This window comes from Notothenia rossii (assembly GCF_949606895.1).
Source record: "Notothenia rossii genome assembly, chromosome: 12".
Lineage (NCBI taxonomy): Eukaryota > Metazoa > Chordata > Actinopteri > Perciformes > Nototheniidae > Notothenia > Notothenia rossii.
In genome coordinates, this window is record NC_136911.1 from 16,072,792 (window position 1) to 16,098,599 (window position 25,808).

At 42.3% G+C, this 25,808-nt stretch overlaps 1 protein-coding gene across 9 annotated transcripts in view; it reads right to left on the bottom strand.

Annotated features, from left to right (window-relative positions):
- The window catches only part of scrib (scribble planar cell polarity protein), a 65,537-nt gene that overhangs the window by 33,309 nt on the left and 6,420 nt on the right, over positions 1 to 25,808 (bottom strand). For all 9 annotated transcript variants that reach the window (XM_079661617.1, XM_079661619.1, XM_079661624.1 and 6 more), the window contains 9 exons: positions 9,817 to 9,934; positions 6,826 to 6,904; positions 5,835 to 5,924; positions 3,840 to 3,896; positions 3,165 to 3,228; positions 2,440 to 2,514; positions 2,100 to 2,244; positions 393 to 511; positions 47 to 246 (listed from right to left, as the gene is read on the bottom strand). In XM_079661617.1, the coding sequence (XP_079517743.1) occupies positions 47 to 246; positions 393 to 511; positions 2,100 to 2,244; positions 2,440 to 2,514; positions 3,165 to 3,228; positions 3,840 to 3,896; positions 5,835 to 5,924; positions 6,826 to 6,904; positions 9,817 to 9,934 (947 nt within the window). The remainder of the gene's footprint in view (positions 1 to 46; positions 247 to 392; positions 512 to 2,099; positions 2,245 to 2,439; positions 2,515 to 3,164; positions 3,229 to 3,839; positions 3,897 to 5,834; positions 5,925 to 6,825; positions 6,905 to 9,816; positions 9,935 to 25,808) is intronic.

Sequence of the window (25,808 nt, forward strand, 5' to 3'; positions counted from 1 at the left end):
AGCTTCCGTGAATCAGCTACAGTGCAGGGTGTTAAGAGAGGTTTACCTATTTCCGGCCACATCCAGCACATGTAGCTCAGTGGCATCTGCGAGCTCAGCGGGCAGTTTGCCCAGGCGATTGTCTCTGAGAGAGAGGACGTTGAGACAGGCACAGCCGCCCAGCTCTTTGGGCACGGTGCCCAAATGGTTGCGGTCTACATTCAGGTTGGTCAGCTTCTTAAGCTTGCCCAGCGAGCGAGGAAGTGACTTTGAGGGAGGGAGAAGGAAGTCATTCATATTCAGTGAAAATGATAAATGAGGCTTAATAACTGTTAATTAGACTAAGGTATAAGGCATTTATACATCCCAACTGGGTCAGTGTGAGGCTGTTTGTGTGGTTTGTATCTCCTTACCTCTAAAAGGTTCTCTGTTAAGACGAGTTCTGTGAGGTTTTCACACTCTCCTATTGAATCAGTCAGTTGGGTCAGTCTGTTTTGGTCCACTTTGAAGATAGACAGCTGTTTCAGGCAGCCTGGACAAAAACAGAGAAGCAGTTAACAAACAAGATGGCATTTACACTGAAATATTTTAAATGGATCCATGCGCCGAATGAAATTCAATTGAAAACAGAAAAACAGATAACAGGCCGTATAGCTTGAGTCACTCTTCACTAGCATTATTCTTCCAGTAGAGGGCAGTGTTGTTATTTAACAGAGAACAGTCTCCATGCAGTTGGCCTGCTTCTGTTCAACCCTGAGCCTGTTTTTCAGGTCTCAGGCTCGAAAATGACATTCCCAGAACAAATAACCATATCTTCCCTTCTAAAAGGGTTAAATGAATAATCTTTGTTCTCAAAGTAATGATAAACCTGTGAGTTGGATGTAGAAAAATCAGAATCAATATAGATGTTTTTTATTTAAAAAAAAATTCAGATTGAACATAGTAAAAAACTGTAAATTATAGTGTCCATCCAAAAATTATGTTTTACTTATAGTGAAAATTACCCTTGGATGGTTGGTAGACTAAAAGCTTTAGGAATCCAAAGTACAACATATAATAAGTACCCTGTATCAAGATTGATGCAAAACAAGTGAAATTTGACCTTTTTAGAGAGATTTAGAAAAAAAAATGGGGTCATTTGGGTGGATTTTCCATATCTCTGGCCCCCCTTGGTTGATTTTGACGAATGACATCTCTTTATAACCGCTCGAGCCAATGGAATCGAGGGAAAGTTCTACACACACAAACACGTTACCAAATAAGGAGTGAGAGTGACGCGTTGCCAAAACCGGAAGCTGCATACACTCTGTTGGCTACCATTAGCAGCTAACTTTTTTTCTCCGAGTTTTACATAAAAATTGAATATGGATTATAAATAATTTTTTCAAAGCGACAGACACATTATCAACCTATGGATCAACCGATTCAGCCGCGTTTTTTCTCCTTTTAATGCCATTGAACACGTCTATTGATCAGATTGACAGCTACGGTGAGACGATCTCCCGTAAAAGCTCCGTAAAGGTACGTGTTGTGATGTCTGTGTTTACTTCCCCTGTCGCGAGTTCGGATTGCTCAGTGATGATACTATACCTATATAATCTGTGGAGTCTTAGCTTTAATCGGATATATTGTATGTGCAGCTACGATAAGTAATAAGGGTATCTTTATCTTGAGTTCTGTGCCAAAGTCAGTTTGCATTTTTTCGCTCAGGGGTCATTTAGACGCTTCTTATGAGACTTGTGTTTTCTTTTGGTAAAAATGGTTCATATCTTCAGTTAGCTGAGATTCTTCCCGTTAATCTGGTGCTACACATTAATAGTTTCATAATTGTTAAGAAGCCCTGAGACACAGTCTCGAAAAAAAACGTTGGGGGGGCTCCAGGGCTTAACAGGAGGAATATTCAAACTACTACTGCCTAATTAGATAGCAAACATCAGAAATTCATGGGGTTCTTTGATGTCAACTAATATTGACCTAATTTCTATCTTGCTGTTTGAGTAACAGTTAAAATATTATAATACAGTATTTGCACAGATGACACATTCATAGGGAGCAATGATAGAGATGGTAACAGGGATGGACCTCAACTATTTCTTTTTTCCCCCCATGTGTTTTCTCACCTATGCTGTCTGGGACGTCCTCCAGCAGGTTCTGTGTGAGCAGCAGGTCAGTGAGCGCCAGGAGGCCGTTCAGCTCTGAGGGAAGCTCCTCCAGACGATTCTCTGACACATCCAGACACACCAGTCTCCGGAGGTTCCCCAGCTCCTGCACAGACACACAATAAATACCACTTACAGAGAGCCACGGACGCCCAACACAACCATTACCTTCACAGCAAAAACAAAGGGAAGAAATCTGGGGCGATAATTCTGCACACATGTGGAATCTTGTTTTGTTTATAAAAGAAGGATAAAGGAGATTAATTATAGTTCCTACACATTTCTATGAAAGTGTACTTACTGGTGGTAATGAGGACAACTGGTTACGGTCTAGCCAAAGCTCCCTAAGGTTAGGGAGAGCACCGAGGGTGTCCGGCTAGGAGATGAGACATAGCAGAAGAGGAGGAGGAGGGAGAACATTGGGGCAGTTTATTATATTTGGTAATGTTTGAGGTGCAAAGGCAGGGGCTGCATTATTTAATAAACGCATCTGAAAACTGTTTCGCTGGTTAAGGCCACCGCAAACAGAAATCATGTGCCCTAAATACACATATCATTTGTAGATACATTTCATGGTTGAAGTTCAAGGTCAATTACAGTGAAACATTTCATTTCTTTACAGTCCTAGGATCAGTCTGCTAAATTCTTGAGTATTCTCAAATGTAAGTAGTGCAGTGGCTTATGGAAGGCAGCCTTTCATAATAGTTGTCGAGTGTTTGCTCAGCCTCCGCCCTTGTCGGGTCATGAGGAATTGTTTACCGTCCCATGAGACATGGTGGGCGTTTCCCAGGCTTAGAGCAGGGCTCATTATGAGGTAGATGCATGCAGGGCCTCAGGTCTAACAGACCGGCTCTGCTGAGTTTGGTGAAGTAATCATGTGGTTTGGATTGTAATTATTGTGGTGGGAGTCTGAGAGTGTGCTGCACTGGCAACATAAAATACATTTGTAAGCACAACTGCAGGTGCTGTTAGAGCACTGAGAAGTAGAACTAAGATAAAAAAGGGGAAGACGAGTTATCTACCTACCAAAACTTCCAGTTCATTGCTGCCCAGGTCCAGCTGTTCCAGTTTAACCAGGAAGGACAGGGACCTGAATACACACAAAATAGCATTAAGTCACACTAATATGAGGCCTGAAAGAACAAAGAGCAGAGCTTTGCTAACTATAACGACATAATAATAATAATAGATTTATTTTGTTAGCGCTTTTAAAAGTGCTCAAAGTCGCTTTATAGAGATAACCCTAACCCTGAAAAGAAAAGAACAACAAATAAATATAGTTAAAGACAAATATATATACATAGATATATACATAGATATATATATATATATATATATATATATATATATATATATACACACATACATACACCACACATTCGTAATGACATATGCAAAGAATGTGTTTAAACCTACGTAGCCACAGGTAGCCTGTCGTTTCTGTCATGTTCTCACACACTACAATAGATGTTTTCTCAGGCTACTTGATAGGTACAGTAGGGGAGTGAGGTTCTAACTAAAAAGTAAACAATTAAAAGTAATAAAGGAGAATCAGTTTTGGCAATTCTTAATGTATTTGAGGTTGTCTTGTTCTGTCAACAGGCACTTATTGTTCTTGATGGAGATGGTGGGAAATTAGATAAGATGTTAACCCTGCATGTGTACTCTAAGGAAGCGGGAGATGAGGGAGATGACACTTACGTAGGCAGCGACTTCAGCTGGTTGTCCCTGAGCTCCAACGTCACCAGGTTGGCCAAGCTGTAAAAAGAGGAGTAGCAGTGAAAAGGAGGCAAGAGAAAGAGGGGTAGGGGTAGGAGATGGCAGGTGGTCGGAGGGGAGGGTGGGGGAGTGAGAGAGAGGGGAGAGGAGAGGCAGGTTGGTTAGTCAGATGGCAGGTCTGTTGGAGCGGGCTGCCTAGTATGGTGAGGGTCTCCTCCATCTGGCTGAGCACAGCAGTGGCCCAGAGCCCAGAGAAGGGCTGCCTCACAGCCCACTGGGCAACAGAAGAACACTCCTCAAAAAGCTGCTCAGTCTCTTGATGTGTCAAGGATCTAACTGAGCCCTCAGCCTGTCCACACGGACCAGTGTGATAGCTCGATTAGAGAGCTTTTACAATTTGGCAAAGATTGTAATCCTAAGCGTTCGTCAAGAAGAACAATTCACAACTGAATATCGATATTGTAATATGAGACTAGATATTCTCTTAGATTTTTTTATTGAGAACACTGTTTTTATTTATCTTTACCCGCTTAGTCATCCACATTAGTGATGATTATTTATCAGAATTCTCATTGTGTAAATATTTTGAGAAAGAATAAATATTCAACCATACAATATCTTCACGGTTACCATATCAATGGATTTGGTCAACCAACGATTTTTTTGGGATCATAAATTAATGTCTTGCTTTATCCCTTTCAAATACCTTATCACTTACATTGGAAATATGTTTAAGAGACCTTTATTAGTTACGTTTTGGGGGTGGAAATACAAAAGTAATATGATAAAAAAAAAGTTGATTACGGTGATTATGGGCTTAACCCATTGAGCCCTGAGCCTGTTTTTCAGGTCTCAGGCTCGAAAATGACATTCCCAGAACAAAGGACTATATCTTCACTTCTAAAAGGGGTAAATTAATAATCTTTTTTCTCAAAGCAATGATAAACCTGTGAGTTGGATGTAGAAAAGTCAGAATCAATATAGATTTTTTTTATTTTAAAGTCAATTCAGATTGAACATAGTAAAAACAATTAAATTATAGTGTCCGTCCAAAAATAAAACATTACTTATAGTGAAATCCACCCTTGAACGATGGGATAGTAGACTAAAAGCTTTAGGAATCCAAACTATAACATATAATAAGTACCCTGTATCAAGATTGATGCAAAACAAGTGGCATTTGACCTTTTTAGAGAGATTTAGCACCAAAAAAAACTTCTGGGGTCATTTGCCATATCTCTGGCCCCTGTTGGTCAATGTTGATGATTGACACCTGTTTTGAACCGTTAGAGCCAATAGAATCTAATAATAATTATAATAATGCATTACATTTTTTATTAGAGCGCTTTTACAGGTGCTCAAAGCGCTTTACAATTACAGATTACACATATTAGACATGTAAGAGTCATTACTGTGGACATTACCCACAGGAGCAAATGCGGGTAAAGTGTCTTGCCAAAGGACACAATCTAAGGGGAAGTTCCTAAATCCACCTACACGTTACCATTGAGGAGTGAGAGTGATGCACACGCAGCTTGCCCAAACTGAAAGCTATGTTACGCTCTGAAAACTGAAAACTAGGTTATAGCCATAAATATGATGATGGATTATCAGTAATCATTTCAAAGTGACAGAGACATTGGATTAACCTTCAGCAGCGTTTTAATGCCATTGAACACAAGTTTTGATCAGAAAAACTGCAAAGGCGAGACATATTTTCTGTTTTGCCTCCGTAAAGCTATGTGGTGTGTTTTGCTGCCTTGAGGCTTGGCGTTAGAGTTGTTTTTCGTTTAACTAAAAATTGTTCATATTATCAGTTAGCTGAGTTCCTTCCCGTTAAGTGGGTATGACACATTCCTAGTTTATTAAATGTTAAGAAGCCCTCAGACGCTGTTTCTTGCAGATGTTGCGTTTTTGCCCTGGCCCGGGGGGGCCGTGGGGCTCAACAGGTTAAACAATGTGAATTTGAGTACATACTTTCCAATGTCGTTGGGCAATGTCTGCAATGACACGTCGTTGAGTGCCAAGTGAGCCAGCGTTCGCAGCTGAGTGAAACCATCCGGCAATCTAAAGCAGAAAGACGGGGGGGGGGTTTTAGGGTTTTGTTGTACAGCACATGGGATCACTTGACTCACAGACATAACTATTAACCCTAAACATATTCCCATCTGTTAAATTATTCAGTATCAACACTTTATCCAGTCATTTCTAAAGGAGGAAGTTAAAAGGTGAAATACCAAGACATTTCCAAATACAAAGATATCATAGGGATATTCAGGTTACATTTACGTGACAGCAAGCACTTTGTCATACAACACAACTGAATGATTTACAGTTTCAAATCAGCCAACTGTACATCAAACACGCAATGTGATTCACTGCGCATTGAAAATGGAAAAGAGCAATTAGAGCACATAACTGACACGTAATCATGCTTTGTTTGATTATTCAAAGCTCATGTTCCCCTTGTTGCATCTGGGCAAACATCAGATTTTCTCATAGGAGTTACGGCCCGTCCCCACACAGGCATGAAAAAAATCTTGAAAAATCTTGATGCTGGGCGTGTCTGAAGCTTGGCGATTTCACGCGCCCAAGGCGACCAACAACCAATCAGGAATCTCCCAGGAATCTCCCGCCCGCACGCGGCATACAAAGCAAAAAAAATCCCGCTTCTTCTCCACTACACGCGGTTGGATTGGCTAGCGCTTGTACTGGCGGGATTTGCATAAACGGGATTTGATTGGCTGATGCCAGCTTCGAAAGCATCGGGAGCATCAAAAGTTGAACATTGCTCAACTTTTGATGCTCACGATGCTTGCAAAGCCATGCTCCGCTCCCCACAATGCAGTTCGGCGAAGATTAAAAATCTTCTACTTCACCCCATTCAAGTGAATGGGCGAAGCTTTGAAAGATTTTTTTCATGCTTGTGTGTGGACGGGCCGTTATGTATGGAGAGACTGGCTGTTACCTGGTGAGGGGGTTTCCACTGAAGTCGGCGATCTCCAAGGCCTTGCAAAACTTAATGCTCTCGGGGATCTCAGGAATGTCTGCAGGAGAAAAGAGGGGTGCGTGTAGGGGGGGGGGGGGGGGGAGACAGGCATCAGTACCAAGGACACACTGATTGAGTGTGGGGGGGTGGGGGGAGCATAGAGTGAATCATTTGAACTTTCTTGTAATCACAACCAGATGGCCACGAGCGGGGAAGTGAGAGAACGGGAGAGAATTGAGACAGAAAGAGAGAAAGAGGTGCGAATTGACTGCGAAGGACACCAGTATTTGCATTATCCTACCATCAGGTAACAATTGGACAGTAATCGCACATTGATTTGATCCAAGTCGTAATTAAGATAATTGGACCCCTGTCTCTGTAACTGCGTTTCAGCTCTTGTCTTTATAGAGTGGTGTTCTCACGCGTGGTAAAGTGCAGGATTAAAATAATAAGAGGGGGGGGGGGGGGGGGGGGACCTATTTATACGTGCTGGATGATGTTAAGGCTTCTTTAATTATAGGGCTGTTTCTCAGTTTTGCCTCTGTTCTGTCCCACCTCATTTTCAAACCAAGAAAAATATTGCTTCAAAGGGAAACCAGTCTGCTGTCCTTCAGCTGAAAGGCACCTGATTTAGCTTCATGATTCTCAAACATATAGCTTGTATCATAAAAGCAATAATCACTCACTAACTCACTAGATAAGAGCTTAAATGAGTGCTTCCCAAACACTGTGCCTCGACTGACAGCACTTTACCCCCTTATAAAGATCTAGACTGTGCCAAGACAGACTAGGGTTGGCACTAAAAGATATCTAAAAGATGGAACTCGGAAAAAATACTTTTATCACTGGATGCTGCATGTGCATGTTGAGAAATCCCTGCTGAGTGAAGCAGCCTCAACTGGCTCAGCGTGGTCCTGCGGCAGGAGCCGGCAGCAGCCGGCAGCAGCCAGCAGACAGATGGGAAAGGCTCTCACAGGCCACTGCACACCACAGATGATGCAGTGTGTTGCACAGCAGATGGCTCTCACCTACCATACAGGCCCTTCCTGCCTCGGAGTATCTGGGTGTTTGGGTGCAGCATGCAAGGACACAGAGAGGGCAAGATGTGTATGTCTGAGAGTGTGTGTTTGTGTGTGGTTACAGCTGAGAAATTAAATAGCTGCCAAAAGTTAAATGAGTTTCACCTCATGTCTCAGGGAAAATGAATGCTGATTTTTTGGTTTGCATGCGTTATAGGAATATTTTCAGGGGCATAGACATTCATGTATGAGTATGTCGGTTGTGTCTAGGGATGGGAACGATTAATCGAATATTCGAAATTATTCAGGTATTCTAATCATTATTCATGTATTCGAATATGAGTTATGAATATTTTTATTAAGTTAAAAAAGTTTTGGGGGGGAGTGATGCCTAAGTTGATTACATATTATCAAATTGAATAATTCAATGTATATACAGTGGGGCAAAGAAGTATTTAGTCAGCCACCAATTGTGCAAGTTCTCCCACTTTAAAATATGAGAGGCCTGTCATTTTCATCCTAGGTATACCGCAACTATGAGAGACAAAATGAGAAGAAAAAAAATCAAGAAAATCTCATTGTCTGATTTTTAAAGAATTTATTTGCAAATTATGGTGGAAAATAAGTATTTGGTCACCTACAAACAAACAAGATTTCTGGCTCTCACAGACCTGTAACTTCTTCTTTAAGAGCCTCCTCTGTCCTCCACTTGTTAACTGTATTAATGGCACCTGTTTGAACTCGTTATCAGTATAAAAAGATACCTGTCCACAACCTCAAACAGTCACACTCCAAACTTGACGTCTAAAGGTGTGTTTTGCTCCGCTCACCGGTCCCTCACAGCGGGCAGAGCTGCAGGTGCTGTTCTCTCTCCCTCGCGTCCAGTTATACTTCACTCGTGTTTATGTCCAAATCCATCAGATCTAGCTAGTTCTAGCTAATGATATGGCTGCTGTCCCCCCACCCCCCCCCCCCCAGGTCACGCAGACTCAAACCTCATCTTAGGCCCAAATGTGGTGCAAATGCGCTCCGCAGCCATTGCGAGGATCACGCTCAGTTCAGTTCATGAGCGTGCTCCCCCGCCCCCTGTGAACACTTGCGACACATGAGTGGCCAGCCTAAACAACAATAAGCGCTGCTTGGCAACCGTGTGGCGGCAAAGTACATACACATTTTGACTGGAGAGATTTAGTTTTGCCGGTATTCAAAATATTTTCACAGTCATAGTCCAGTAATTATTTACACTCTAAGAAGAGTCCTACACAACAGACATGGCATCAAAAAGGAGTAATGTGTGGAAATATTTCGACCAGGTTAGTGAGTGCGGTGTAGAGGTCAAACTATCCCAAATTAAACGTATATATACATCCTATACCTTGCTATACCCGCAACCTCCGTTCCAGCTGAGAGGGTCTTCTCTACAGTTGGGCTGATTGTGAATCGCACATGAAAGCTGTAGGCCTATAGCTGTCAAACTGTGATCACCAGTTTAATACATTTGATAAATTCGACTTGGTTTCTACACTTATTTGAACATGTTTGTATTTATTTCCAAAAATTATTGAAAACAAATTGGGTAAAAAAAAAATTGGGAAAAAAATTAGAATTTCTTTTTTTTCCCCAATTTTTTTTTATAGGATATGTACATTTCGGTTAACCGGTTAACCTTTTTTGGGGGGGTCGAATATTCGAATATACATTTGCTTTCAAATTCCCATCCCTAGTTGTGTCCTGGGGTTAATTGAATAATCTGGCAGGTGATATGTATCGAATGGCTGCTTCAAGTGTGTTGATTCCCCAGCTAGCTCGAGTCATTTTTACAATCTTTGTTGTTTGGTGATTTTGGGGGTGGTCTAGGTAGGTTTTTAAAGAAATTGTGTGCTAATGGGTGGTCTAACAAGCAGAGATTGTAGAGAAACACACACAGTGAACTTGAGAATGTTTTGTGTACCATTTCTGGAGATGTCAAGCTCCACCAGCTGCATGAAGTTGGCCACCTCGGGAGGGAGTCTCTGGATCTCATTGTCACTGAGGCCGAGCTTCCGTAGGTTCAGTAGTCTGAAGAAAGGCTGGGGAGACATAATGACATGTCAATCAAAACAGAACTTTAAAAGAAAATGTCATTCAATCCCACCATGATGTTTTCTTTTAAAAACTGTAACTGCAGAGTTTAAAATGATATGTTAAGATAACTGACTGTTATTGGTGTTTTCAATGTCGCTTACATTTCTGTATGCCTTAACCAAACCTGAACACAAAGCATTCTGTGCATTAAAATGAGGGCCATTTCCGGGACTGGTTTTTAAAAAAAACATTCCATCATCATATTCCCAAAACCTCCTCCTCACCATGGCAACACCAACCAAACAAAGTAGCTTTGGATGGGAGAGCTGAGAAGAGTGCTGCTGCTGTAGCCGCGCCAAGTGCTTTCACAAGAGGCTGCTTGTTGGATGGGACAGCGTTCAGAAGCATTCCTCTGCCAGCCGCGCAGTGTGTGTCTGCTTGTGTGTGTGTATGTGTGTGTCTGTGTATCATCTGCCGTTAAGATGGACAGACAAGACAGGCTGGCGGGGAACAGCAGGAGTCACTATGCAGTGATTAACCCCTCAATCAGTCCGTGATTCCGCAGCCCACAGAGGACCCACTGTCTGCCCGTCCACTCCTCAGACACTAAGGCTCTTGAGAAATCTGCTGACTTGCACTTTCTGGAGTAGGAATTTGTATAAACTCATTAGTCAGGGATGCGTTCTGACATAGGGGGCAAAGATGTCTGCGAGCTTGGAGCCTAAACATTAATTCCAATTAAACCTGGTTAAACAACGATTGTGTGTCAAGTACGCCAAAGATAAATATAATAATTTGAAAAATATCTTACCTACTCCTTTGTGACTGAGATTTTAATTTTTGCAAATGTGGCACTGCTACTTTACTGTTTCCAAACTATTTTATAAATATGTGTTAATTCAGAAAGCACAGAACATTTGATGGCTATTGTTAGCCTTGTTCTTGACAGAAGTGTGAAAACACGCATACAGTACACACAGTCCCCTCAATACAACATGCTGGGAGGCAGCTCTTCAATCATGCTGTCGAAGAGAAGAATGCTACAGCTCAGCTCCTCTCTGTTCCTCGGTGACAGACAGTTCCTGCTCTTAACTAGTCATGTGTATTGTGTTTGGATCGGGAGTGTTGTAGTTACATCATTATGGTTATTTTTTTCCCCAGCATCTGTTTGAGGTTTGCTGGAAGTGCAAGATGGAGCTTGTCAGTCAGGACTTTCCCAAAATGCCCCAGCTGGTAGTTCGTACTAGCCTCCCCACGTGACAAACATAAAGGAAGGGATAGTGGTAGAGCGAGACAGGGGGTGTTTGCTCACTGCGGAGCAGGTGACAGGTATCAGGTGACAGGAACAGGAAACAGGAGCCGGGGACAACCATGTGGCCGGGGCCGAGCCCAGATGTGAACGGCCCCCAGGAGGGGAGGCGATACAGGCAGAACAGGTGACACTCCAAGACTGTAACGGCCCTCCCACACTACAGCTTCAAAAAAAGCTTGCCGGCGGGCGTGTCTGAAGCTCGACCAACAACCAATCACATGAATCTCCCGCCCCTGACACACAAGCAGCGGTTTGATTAGCTAGAGCTTGTACTGGCATATGATTGGATTGGCTGACGCTTCCACCGAAAGCTTCAGAAGCTTCAAAAGTTGAACATTGCTCAACATTTCCAGCCTGAAACGCCAGGAAAGCTCCGCTCTGCTACCCACAATTCAGTTCGGCGAAAAGCGAGGCAACGTGACGTCACCCCGTTCGAAGTGAATGGGCAGACGCGTTGGAAACCGTTTTTGAAGCTGTCGAAGCTGTAGTGTGGACGGGCCGTAAGCCTCTCGGGGAAGTGTGTGTAAAAAACACACCAAACCACTCAGATAGAAGAACACACCTTATGTTAACTTCCCACGGTGAGGCAGTACTCTAGTAACAAAGCATGACCAATTCTTAAAATCCAGCTTAACCAATAACTTGATCTTTGCATCAGTGAATTAATGTCCTCTCTTGATAGCTTCCATAGCTCTAACAGTAGTGACGGGAATGCTAATACAACCAAGCCTGAAAACAAGTCATTATGAACACTCACACACAGATGGCCATTCACTACCGAGTGGCCGCTCACACACAGGCTGTTTTTCTAGCAAACAATTGTGATGCTGTAAACAAACTGTACATGTAATACATCTCTTCTTTGGTGCAAGCGTTCAAATACTTTAAGAAAATTCAATAACTACTAATTCAATCATTGTAAATTTGATTTGATGTTCCTGCCGCTTCCCACTGACTGACGTACGTTCAAATTAAACAATGGCGACCCAGCAGTGTTATACGGGTCAACGGGTCAGTTGGAATAACAAGCGGGAGCGTTGGGATTTAGTGTACCGCCACCGTCTTTTCATTGTATTAGTGAGCAACAACAGTCTACTCATTGACTCAGGCAGTTTGTACAGGACTGTGCGCGCGTGTGTGTAACCATTTATAGAGTGGGGTTGGTTAGAAGCGGTGTGCTACATTTCCTTTACAACTTTGTAACTGGGATGGTTTAATTAGGGTCTTGTGAGAGTTGTTTGGAAGGGAGTGAAACTTTGAACAGGAGGATGGAGTAGTGTGGAACAGAAAGGAGTGAGAGGGGAAGTAGATGAATGATAGCCATGTCAGCAGAGGGCAGTGTGGGGTCTCGAGAGCACACTGCCAACTTACAAGCTAACATCAGGATACTTTATAACTGTTTGGCTCATTTTAAAGAAAGGTGATAATAAAATATTTGCGCCACAAAATGTATACTTAAAAAGGCATGCAAATACTTGCTGTTTAAAACTGAAACAAGCAAGCATTCAAACTGAAAAATCAATGGGTCTAGTTGGAGGTTTTTGTTTAGTTTTAAACAAGATTTTCTTTTTTTGAGGACAGCTTTTGCAATTACTACACCAACGAGGATGTGCTCAGTTGAATAAAAGTAAGAGTCACACCAGGCAGTTCCCTTCTAAAATGCTTTTAATTCCAGAGACAAAATAAGTGGGTATATATATACCATTAATGGTGGTTAAGGCAGCTATGACAACTGGACAGATTTTGTAGGACTATAAGGTTTCCCACAGGGGGGGGATTGGGTCTGCGTAACATCCACAATGTGACCAACTCAAGCTAGTGTGAAATGAGTTCTGTGGTGTGGGTACTTATTTGAGGTATCCCCCATTATTAAAAAAGTGAAGGAAGCCGTGTCACCCATGGGTAACCTATGAGACAGAGAGCTGTGTGTGTGCGTGTGCGTGCGTGTGCGTGCGTGTGCGTGTGCGTGCGTGCGTGTGTGCGTGTGACGATGGATACAGGGAGGCCTCGCAACAGACACTCTGCACTTCAGTGAGCGTGTGTGCAGCATCGCTAAACGCTCTGCTTTGTCTTATCTCCCCTGCTCTGCTTCCATTCCACTCAGGCAGTGTTAATGTGCCACAGGTCAGGATGTGTGTGCATGTGTGTGTGTGCATGGGCATTTTGCAGACGTCCACAGGAGAGAGGATCCTGTGCTGTAGGTCTATAAGTCAGCACACACACCAATGTTTACAGAGTCTTAGTTTTACTTTGGTTAAGGTTGCCAGGAACTCTGGCTTTCAGCAGAAGGACTCAGCATGTGTGTGTCGGGGGGAGAGAGCGGTATGGTAACGTTCATATTTGTGTGTTCATGCGTATTAGCAGCGGTGGGTGTTTGTTTTAGAGTGTTGAAGAGACTGTAAATTCACAGGGTGGAATGTTAATGTTTTGGACCTCACAGCACTCAGAGAACCCAATTAAAATATGACCACAGATATCAAAGAAGCATGTCAGTGACACATGTGAGTAAACTGTATGTTCCCTGTATGAGTAATGTCCTACTGTATGTGCAGTGAGCCGCAGACTGAACTTGACAGAGGCTGCAGTGTTCCAGTCAAGTGACTCCAGTTAGCTTACGGTTTCCCTCCAATCATGCCCTCAGACTACAGACAGAACGGGCTCCTACTGCCCTGCAAACACACACACATGAAATTCAACCTCCCACTTCGGAGCACATTTAGTGTGCAGGAGACCGTACAGTCACCCCAGATTTACAAATCCATGGTTGCCCCAATTCATTAACTTAAGGCCACATGTGTCTATTCAAAAGTTATTGCTAGTGGTACTGCAGAGACAATGGTCTAATGTTGGAATTCTGTGAAACAAAACAAGAAGAACTGAACCGACTTGGTCCTGTCTCAGCTTGCCTACGGAGGCATTTGATTAATGGACCCACTCATCTCCAAATGTACTGTGAAAATGGCAAGTCGAATGACATCACCAAACATCTCTCATCTATTATTTCCATTAGCCTACTTTTTACTCCAACATGCTTCCTTCTCTCTATAAATGAAAGTCCATTTCACACATTCCCCAGCTTCTTAATTGTGTGCCAAATCTGCCCGCTGCCCTAGTCTGCATGTTCCCACTCTTCCCAATATCAATTCCCTCACAGTGCACACAAACGGCACACACACTACTGGGGTGAGGGGCTCAAAGAGAGGGGAGGGGAGAGCACATGCTTTTGTGCTGGCCTCGACTCTTTCAGTGTCCGGGGGAAATAAAAAAAGCCAAGAGGATTTGGTTGACTGAGTAGCTTGCTCTCAAATGGCGAGCCTCATTACTGCACACTCATTTCTATAGATAGCCGCAGCCATTGTTGTGGTATAACTCAGGACGTGAGTGAGCAGAGACACAAGGGAGCTCTGCATTGACCGTCACTTTAACTCCACTTCTTCAGTGCAGTTCTACATTTAAACGCACCAGCAAGAATTCATGCTTAGTCATCTCACGGCCGATGCTAATAGACAACATTGGTCAAATGACCCCCTCCCCCTTATGACCAAAGTTTGAGACCCAAACTTCCCCAAACGTCCACACATGAATGACACCCCAACTGGTCCTCTTCCCCTCCTTCCTCCTCCCCACTGCTCTCTCTGGTGCTCCACTTTTCTGCGTTCCCTCCATTTTCCTTGGCAGAAGGACAAAGGCCAAACAGCCAGGCCCACACATGAGTGTCAAGTCTCTGGCCAGCTCTACATTCCCCCACCCCCTACAGCCCAGCCAGGGGATTCCTCCATTGTCCGACAGGACACCACACAGAGGAGAGAGAGGGCTGGAATTGGAAGGATGGAGACTTGAAAGAGGAATGCTGCAAAGGATAACAAAAGGAAGGAATGACTAAGAAGGAAAGTGGGGAGAGGAGTGCAGAGAAGAAAGGGTGTGTGAAGAGAAGAGAAAGGGAGTGACGGTGGATTATTAATGAGGAATAGAGGGTAAACAATGGATTCCCACAGTGATCTGGACATTCTAAGGGGAAGGAAGACTTCACACACTGACCAACATTATCTCACTGCCCCTTTCCATTAAAGATGAATAATTTCATTTATTCATCCAAACCAAAACAACAACTGTCATTAAAAGTGGTTAGGTCTAGTCCATTGTGGTCAATTTGCAATGTGAAGTACAATACTCCCATTGGCCTCACCATTAAACCCAAACAAATGCCAACAATGCAGCTAACCACCTACCACGATTCTAAAAACCTACACACCATTTCCTCTGCCCTCGCCCACTGTCTCCCACACACTCAGTTGTTTGCAGCTCAGTGCATTTGTGAGAAAGAAAGAAGCAGGAACAGCTGAAGCATTAAAACACACCTGCAGTACTAAGTGCCGATTTGTCTATGCATTATATTAATTTCATTAGAACATGAGCGATGGATGCAGCACATAAGTAGCAGTGTGGGTGTCTGTCTTTTTATGGGCTGTGTAATTGAGTTTGCGTGCTATTGTAAAACACTGTGCATATAAACGCTAGTGTTTGTGTTCCACTTAAGTGGCACTTTCAGCCGTGACTTCCCTTATCCAGCTCCGGGCCCTCCAGAGGCCACACAGAGAGAAGGGCGTGGTGAAGCCGGCATGACGGACAGCATAGCTAACTCCCATCAACATACACCTGTCCTGGTGACTTTGATCTGTGCGGAGGAAACACAGCCGCAACTGAAGCCATGTGATGTCTGAGGCTGCCACGCCTAAACATTAGCAGCTTTGCACTACAGTAGCCAGATCCGGCTCTGACGAGAACACATTGTGGGCAGATCAAATTATAGCTGGTAACCACCAAAATAAAACATGTTGATAGCTTTTCAGGATGGAAAGATTTACCTGAGGAAAATATATTGATGGTAATGAAAATATGCCAGATGACACCTTTGAAAATTCTATTACTTCAGTTGGATATCTGTGAGAGCTACATTTGAACATTTAATTCAAGCTATAGTTAATAATGGTGCATGTTTAGTCTTTGTGTTTTGCCCCACGAGGGAGAGCAGTCGTTTATGTTTACAACAGTATTAATGAACTCTAATGTTGTGTATAATCGAGTATGGGCACAGCCTTAAATGAACATTTCCACTAATGCACTCTTAGAACCTTGGGCAACTATTAGTTATGAACACGCTGGCATTGCATAAACAGAACTCTCTCTTGTTCTGGCTGCCCTCTGGACATCCTGTGCTTTGCTGTGCTTCCATGTTTTCTTTAGTGAGGAAGTCAGGCTAGACTCAATGAGGAATGGATGGATGTATGTACACAGTTTAAAGAAAAAGTCAAGCAGGGGAAAGGGGAAACCCTTGCTTCAGGGCAAAGTGCCTTAAACAATGACAGTGTGGTCTCCAAAAACACAAAACTACCTCCTGGAAATACAGTACAGCCAGATAGTGTTTCCACTAAGCCACTGTGAGAGCCAACAACTTCTTCTAGGTCAACATGGTTAATAAACAACCACAGTGACAACAAGGGCTTTTCTCCCCTATGCCTCATGGGAATGCTGATGAGTTTTGTTGCGTTGACACAATGCTATTAAGTTTCAGTGGATCCCAATTGAATTCGGCCAAATGTGCCACCTGGAATGTGCCGCTTATAAATTCCTATTTGTCAGCTGTATATAAGATGTCAACGCACACTGTAGAGTAAATAGAAAGCCTATACCGCACTAAAGTATGTTGTTTCAGAGGGCTGACGGACTAAGATGGAGAGGGAACAGGTGGACGTGGCATTGTGTGGCTCTTCCACTCAAAGAAATACATCGCTAAAGATTACAGCATGTGCTACACTGGGATTTGAAAAATGTATACCTTCTCACCGTATTGCTATTTTAGGGAGTAAAGAACAGGATTCTTGAGTGGTATTTTACAAAACACATTAAGAACAATAAAAGTGACATGTTTTGTGTAACCCAGAGTGGTAATGCTTCGTGCAGTGAAGCGATTTTAAGCCAGCATTTTATAAATAGATGAGTAATCCCTCTACTGTTACCGTATTGGTGGGCTAATCACTGCTTTGGTTACTAAAACCGTCACACTGATAGAAAAGCTCACACCTCCAGCTCTGGTACAACATGTCCACTACACCTGTCAACAACACCAAAACAGAATGAGAGAGAAAGAGAGTGCAGATTTGCAATCCAAACAATATTCAAAGCGGTTCAAACCAGGTTTAAGCCTTGAACTTGTATTCTCCAAAGCAGAAACAAGTGCCTGCAGATTGCTTCCCTTTCAGGTGTTGTAAAGCCTACGTTTTAACTGGCTACAACAATGTGAAGAGAGTAGAGCTAAAAACATAAATAGACCGTTATTGACAACACCCTACTAATACAATAGAGAAAGCAGAACACAATATAACACACGGGCCAGGGGATAGGGAAATAGAGGAAATGACAAGCTATATGAGGAGGTGATGAACTCAATCTAAAGGCCTCAGTCCAAAGAGGTTGCAGCATAATAAACACAGACACTGCGTTAAAGTCACTGAGCAGATTATGGCCACAAAGGGACGTTTTGTAAACACTTGTTTGCGAGTACATTAACGGGGTAAAAAAGAGGGAACTACCCCAACTCAAACTTTGCCATTTAGTTGAACTAACTGGGATTCTCCAGCTACGCTCTGAAACTGCAGACGAGGCCCTCCACCTCCGCCCCTCTCTGTCCCCGGACCTCATCACATGCTCTCCCATTCTCTGTCTGTGTTCCCACAAACATGACACAAAACCCGAGGCCCTATTGTTTACGGTCCACAGAGGACGTTCGGCTCTTCCTGGATGGGCTGAATCCGGTATGTGCAGCCTGTCTGCCAGCTCTCCGTTTGTCCCACAGTGAGTCACTGCAGGGGGGCCAACATGGCAACCAGGGCCTCTGGGATTGCACTGCCACGGCTTTGTATATACGAGTAATTTGCAGGCTGGTTAGCAGACTTTCAACACATAACTTAATCAAACACATCGGAACAGCAAGAGGAACACTGGCTCTGCAGCTGCTTGATTTGGTATATATAGAATACTGGGCATTCTACAGGAAGATATGCATGCAGTTGTATCTTTTATTACAGGGACAGTGTTGAGTATAACACCTTAAACGACTAACTGCATTTGAGTTCAGCCTCAGGACAATTCATCCATTGTATGTGACCAGGTTTTGCCCTCCCTCACAAGATCATGTGGCTCAGTATCTTTCCTTTTCCAGAAGCAGCCTCAGCATTTCCCCTCTTGCAGCGGGCTAGCAAACAGGTCTCTGTCTTTAGATTTCTCTCTCAGGAATGTTGGAAACTGGCATTGGAAATGGATAGCTTTGGAATGTTCATTTCCACGTCCCATACCATGTTAGCATTTTGTTGACATAGGCCGAACACGTTGTTATTTTAAAAAATCAAGATAGTTTTCAAACCAAGAATGAATGTTGCCGAGATTTATCTACGGGTGTCACAATACCAGAAATAAAGCAGTCCAAATGAAATTCCATGATTTTCAATACCCAACCTGCAAAAACAACAACACAATACTTTATTACCGTTTGAATGTGGTTTTGGACAGGATGTTAAACGGGTCATAATTCACTGAAATATGTATTTGATATTGCTGTGAAACACCACATTAAAATAACTGTAAACTAGTATTAACTTGAATTATTTGCCAAAAACTGAATTTTACATTTCAGCACGTCATAATAATGTTGTAAATGACCAAAGCCGTATACAACATTTTACTTAGAAAATAATAATAGAGCATGAACGAATCATGAGATGTATCGGATATTGTGCCGTTCCAAGCGTTGACCACTGTACAACAATCATTTGGGCCTGGAAATAAAAGGAACCCAAACAGTGAGCCTTGTTCTGTACACAGAGCTGTTGGTAACTTTCGCCTGGATCCAACAAATCCAGATTACACAACGTCTTTCACTGTTTTAAATGAATGTATTTAAAAAGTGCAAGCTCGGGGGGAAATGTTCTACTTGAACGCCGCCAAATGGAAAGAGACTACAAATGATTCAGTTATCTTACTTTATCTACTACATGTAGTTTGTTCTAAAAGCATGGACATCAGAAAATGAGCCTATGACACAAATGTTCCGCAAGATCATCACAAAGTCACCTCTATCTAGTCCACTCATCTAGCATCAGGCCCCTGTGGAAAAATAACTGTTCTACTTTAGGTGTTGCTATGTAATGTATCTGGCTTGCAGGTGTAACTTTTTCAAAGCCAAGCACAAAGTGTGTCTCCGAGAGAAGTTGGTTTCTCTCCCTGCCTGTTTGGCTCGGGCAGATGCAAAGGTGGTGGTGTTGCAAGCAGATTTGGAACAACAATTGAGAGGGCCTCTGTGCACACATGGACGTAGATGGTGTATCTCCCTGACAACACAGGGCAAAAGCATCCATGCACCAGGCGGACCACTGGCCCCTGGAGATCCGTCACCTTGGAGACCAGCATTTGTTCAATGAAGAAGCCAGGGGGAAAAGGAAGTAGAAACCTCCCCAGTGACGCTTGACTGGCATTGAAATGAAAACTTAGCCTCCCTAGATAAGGACACTTTATCTGCTTGAAGATATCTAAACATCTGCACTATATCATCACAGACTCTGATATCATCTGGCAATGTCTGTTATCATGTCATTTCTTTTCTTTATAAGCACTGGGCCAAAAGAGTACTCAACACTAGCATGTATGCTTATCTACAACACAAGACAGAAGACAGGGATGCCGATACTTAGGATTACAAGCCCCATTAATATGTCATGGTGGAGACAGTGAAATTACAGAGATGTCTGCACACCCCTCCTACACGACTTCACAAGATCAATGCCAGGAAGAACCAAAACACTAGCCTTTAGCTCAAAGGGGAACACATGCTGATCCTCAATGGGTGTTTTAAACACGGCTCTTCCTGAGGCCCGCCGTAACGAACCTGGTTTGTGATAGCAGATCTAAAAATACACTACGGTGCAACCTGATGATGCACATAAAAAGAATCACACTGTACTTGAAAGCACAGATAGCACATATTGTACCCTGGCCAGCAAACCAATTTCCCTGTCTAACAAAGCATGAGGTGACAGAGTCCAACTAAACATACATGTGTGCTCGATCTGTACATGTCCTTGAGCCCTGCGACATGTTCCTGTGCTCAAAAGAGTCGTCAGACTGCTGAGCTGCCGCAAATGTCACACAGTGTTCAAAAATGATCTGCTGTGACAATACATATCCAGCATCCTGTAACCCCTGGCTACCAGACCATATTGCAGTGGCTAGGTGTTAAAGTAAAGATGAATGGCCAGGGGTGGTAGCAAAGTTATTTAAACAGAAACAGAAAAAGCAATCATGCATTAAGCACACTGAAGTTGATGAGAAAACAAACATTTTGTTTTTGTTGACCACAAAGTTTAAATAAATCAAACAAAAGGTGAAGTGACACCGATATGTGTCGATATAGATTTGAGGGTAAACATTTGCGTAACACAGTTGGAAAAAATGCAGTCTGTGTATGGTGTTGCAGTAAAAATATGTGCCGTTAGTCCAGAAACATGGATGGGCTGTTTTGGACAAAGTAGCCACATAAAGTACATTTCTGTGCTTCAAGTTCTTGAGGCTTTCCTCAGTTAAGATACACGGATACTGATATGTCTGCTATATAATATCAGCCCATCCGATATATCTGACACGCTGTAATCTGAAAGCACTGAAGGTTTACGCCTACAAATCAATAAACCATTGCCTGCGTCTGCTAAAAGAGCTGAAGCAACCTTACTAAGAGCTTACAAAATATGAATATAAATAGACAGGCAGTTCACTGTTCTCGAGGCGTCCTCTACTCTCTTTCAGCTGTGCTCCTTTTTAGTGTTCCCATTTGGGTTTTAAAATCCCAGAAGTTAATGTGCCATCTTAATTAAAACACTGTTAGACTGAGTACAGGCTAATATTTAACAATGGGAGCCTGAAATGTAGCCTAATTAGTAGGGCTGTGCAATTAATCATATTTTAATCGCAATTACGATTTTTTACGATCATATTTATATTTAGTAGCTTGTGGAAGCGCATATTTGTTGATCTTGTTTATTGGTATTTATTATTTTGATATTAATTATTTAAATGTAAACAAATGTATCATTTATTTTAGTATTGGTTTTTCAGTTGAATTATACGTTCAGGGTAATCAACAATTACAAATATACTGTTCAAATTATTATTTGTATTTGTTTTAAAGTTCAATAAATGGATATTTTCAAAGTGAATGAATAATCGTATTTAATAATCGGGATTTCAATTATTGACCGAAATAATCGTGATTATGATTTTTGCCATAATCGAGCAGCCCTACTAATTAGGTTGAGATGTTCCACCGAAACAAGATGAGTGTATCATGCATGCTTCAGTGCTTGTCTAACAGTGCCTGTCTGTGGGCTTCACCAACAGGAATGTGAAATGAGTAAGTTCAAGAGTGTGTGTGTGTGTGTGTGTGTGTGTGTGTGTGTGTGTGTGTGTGTGTGTGTGTGTGTGTGTGTGTGTGTGTGTGTGCGTGTGCGTGTGTGTTTGAGAGCGCAAGAGAGAGTGTAGCAGTGTGGGCAGGGCAAACTCCTGGAGATTCCAGACATGCCTGCATTTCCTCGGATGTCACGTGTTTCAGTCTACACAGAACTATGTCGACTAAATTACAAAGAGCACACCTAGCTTTGCATTTTCCACCAAACTTTTCATATTTAAGCAAAGCCATTATGGAAAGTAAATTAGGACAAAGTCTCTAAAACGCCCAAATATCCCTTTCATTGGATAAAAACCTGAGAAAAATGTAATCTTTTTTTTATTTATGGCTACAACCAGAGACGTTAAGCCTTGAAATCAAAAGATGTTCTCTTGTTTAGGTTCCCGGAGCCTTAATATAATACGTTTTTGTCGTTGGAATATGCTCTTACACAATAGTAATGGAAGATAAACATGAAAAGATGGAATTTGTTGGCGATTCCACTTTTTGTTTTTTAGTACATGCCTGTAGATTTGAATGGCAAAACTGGAATATAAGACTTATAAGGGTCAGATTGATGCACCTCGATACAACAAATTTTGGCACAATAATGCAAATGGAATGAACACAAACAGTATTGTGAATTGTTGCAATTCCGCAAGTTAAAATAACTGACCTTTTACTCTAAACAATGTCCCAGCTATCAACACTTACTGAATCACTCATCAGACTGGGCAGCGCTGTTGTAAGCATGTCAAACGACTTCAAAACAAAGACGTAAACACAAGAAACAGCTAAATAAAGGGTTAAGTGCTGAGGCCAAAACATATTCCCAAGAAATCAGGGCATTCTCACTGCACTGGAGACGGAAATATGTGCTTGGGGGTCTACTAACAGTCCTGCTGACGTGCACACACATACACACACACTGCTTTCTACTTTTCCACAGACCTGTTACTGATTCGTTTGTTATTCCTCGCCGGGACGAACATGACACGCGTGTACGCTGCTTTGTTGTCTCCAAAGAACCCTGCTGTGCTTTGTATTGGTCATTCTCTTCTATTCTCTTAGTCATCCACACAAACATTCACCCATCAGCACCTCTATTAGAAGACTACAACTGGCACAACACACACATTCAACCTGTGTTGTATTGTGTTTGCTCAATAAACAATTAACCAGCCATGACAGCGTAATATTTTGGGACAAATAAAGGTTTTTCGAATCTGTAAATATGATTTTTGTATTCAAAGAAAGAAGCACTATAACAATATTTAACAGACGTCATACTTACATCATTAATAACTTAAGGTATCTTAGTACTTTTCGTGGAATGTGGAAGAGACTGAAAACTCATCTCTTTGGACTCCACTTCGAGCGATAGAATTACTAACAAAGAACTGCTAACAAAGCACTTATATACTAATAAGGGCTGGCTTATCTAAAGCTAGTTGAGTAGCACTTGAAATGTTTGGCTCTATGAAACCTGATGTACTTATATGATTCTGTTTTCTTCAAGTTTGTATCTTCCTGGTCGAACGCACTTATTGTAAGTCGCTTTGGATAAAAGCCTCAGCTAAATGCAATGCAATGTAATGTGATCACAAAGCTCTTTTAAAGATCTCCTGTATGCAGTGTGTCATTTGTCAGTGGATTCTTTAAATAAAATATTATGAATAAAAAAAACTTGTAATTAAAAAGAGTACCGGTGGATTTATCGGTGGATTTATCTGTGGACTGTTAGACTGTAGATCACACTCATCATTGAGCCTTACAGATGAAGACACACCTTCCATGAGAATCCAGCATATTTAGCAAAAAGACAAATCGTGCTCAAATCCGACATGGCAGTTTCCGGGCGTAAGACAATGAATGGTTCTTCTTAGGGATTCTGACCAGACAAAATCAATAGTGGGATCAATAAGGAGGAGAAGCAGACAACACAGCGATTAAGATAAGTTGTTAAAGATTATTCAGTCAATGTTAGCTATAGTGTTGTGTTGAGGAAACTTTAAATCACTATGCTCTGCAATAGTGCTATGTTATTGACTGGTTCACATGTGTGTATTTGTTCAGTTAGCATGTGTAATGTTTTTACAAGCAGACACTGTAGTGTAGTTGTCTCAGTTGTATTATTTTTCATATGCAGCATTTCTAATATGAATTATTAAATTAAAAGCAATACAGCATAGTCAAATATATTACTGCTATTCAGAAAAGTGGAGAAAAGATATTGCCCAATTGGCACCAAATGTTCGCACTCTGAAGCCCTGTAGATGACAGATAGTGAGCAAAGTAAGGAGAAGCGGTGCAAAGACGGCCATCGTAGTAGCAAACATGGCTGCCACAAGTGTACTACTGTACTGCTTTATCATCACCCTTGAGCTCCTGGGCTTAACATTCCTTCACGGGTTGGTGCCATTTCTTGAAAGATTGCAGAGAAACAAAATACTTTACATTACTTATCATAAACTCTATCAGTGAGAGACAGCTTCCGAGAGCGTTTGAGAGGGAGACATAAGAGGAGGAAACAAAGAAGAAACACTGCTGTACTGGTAGGGGGAGACCTGGGTAAACAACTATAAGCTGATTTTCCTCAGACCTCCTGTTTTAATGCCTGAATTCAAGTTTCTTTCTACAAAACAATAACTAGAGGAGATGGTCTTTCAAAAACAGGGCATTCCGTGGTTGGCTCACTTGATTATTCGCGCTTCCTGCTCCCAACAAAAAGGAATCAACAAGAGAAACACAGGCGTCAACAAAACCTAGATGCCGTCTGAGTGCCGAGTTGCCCTCAAGAAAAAACATATATAAGGGCTTTATGTGCTAGCTCAAGCAGCCACCTGTTTCAAAACACATGTAAGACAGAGCTGCTCTGTTGTGGTCGCTGTTGTTTAGAGGACGTATTGTTCATACTGCTGGATATTTTTAAAAGAATGTTTGTAAAGTGGTAAAAAACTGCTTCTTCCTATAAATGTATCCTGGATGGAGGTAAGACAGCTGAAGGCGAGGGAGGGCGGCCCATCTAAAGCCACAGGTTCCGGAAGTACACAGAGGCTGTAAAAGCTATCGGGTGACAGGTGATAGATAGAGACCTTCAATGACTGTGTGTGGCCTGCAGATAAAGGGCAGCATTTGTTTGTGGTTGGTTTTTATGCCAACGCGGTTGACCTATCGCCCCACAGGGACATCAGCACCCACACAGATTAGCCTCAAAAGGACCATTTGTATGGCTGAGAGTGTAGCTCCTGTATGATCAAAAGGTTCAGATACAGCATCCCATCTCAAAGAAATGTCACTGCCAAATGTAACCGCTCCTAACTTCACATGGTCATCTACAACCTCTCTTTGAGTCTCTGGCCTAGATATAACCTGTTCAAAATATGCAAAAGCAACCGACAGTTTACTCAAACGGCATAAACATCTGGCACAAGATGACCTCAAACTGTACCGCTAACAGGATGGGAAATAAGCAACCTTGTACTAGGCAATTACAACTGGCTGACAACATTGTCTGCGTTTACCAAGCATTATCAACAAGTAGAAAATCAGTACTGTTAAGCTTTTCATTCTCGGGACAGAACCTGTGCAGTACTTTGTGATACAAAGAAGGGTAGGACTTTTGTATGTGGTTTTCACTTAAAAAATATGTATGCTTGAACCTCATTAATTTAACAATTGCTCCGAAAGTCAGACAATCCGTCTACATCATACAAGAAGCAAAACTAATCGATAACCATTGGAGAAATGAGCTAATGTGAAAAGTGTGCCACTCCCTGCTCTTGGACACAAGAAGCAAGCCTCTGAGGTTTCTAACAGTGGCTGCCGTCGACACAGAAATACAGTGGGACAAAGAGAAAATGGCGTCACCTTGTACGTCTGTGTGTACTTAATGACTGTTGCCAACAGAACACCTGTCCTATCACTGTGCTACAGCAGGACAGCCACAGACTCTCCCCTATCGCAAACAGCTGCCACAACCACCAAAGCCATCAATTATTCACCGGGGCTTTGCCTCCTTGTTTACCTTAGAGGCTGGCAACCAAGGCCAGAGAGCATGGGAGACCTGTGAGCAACA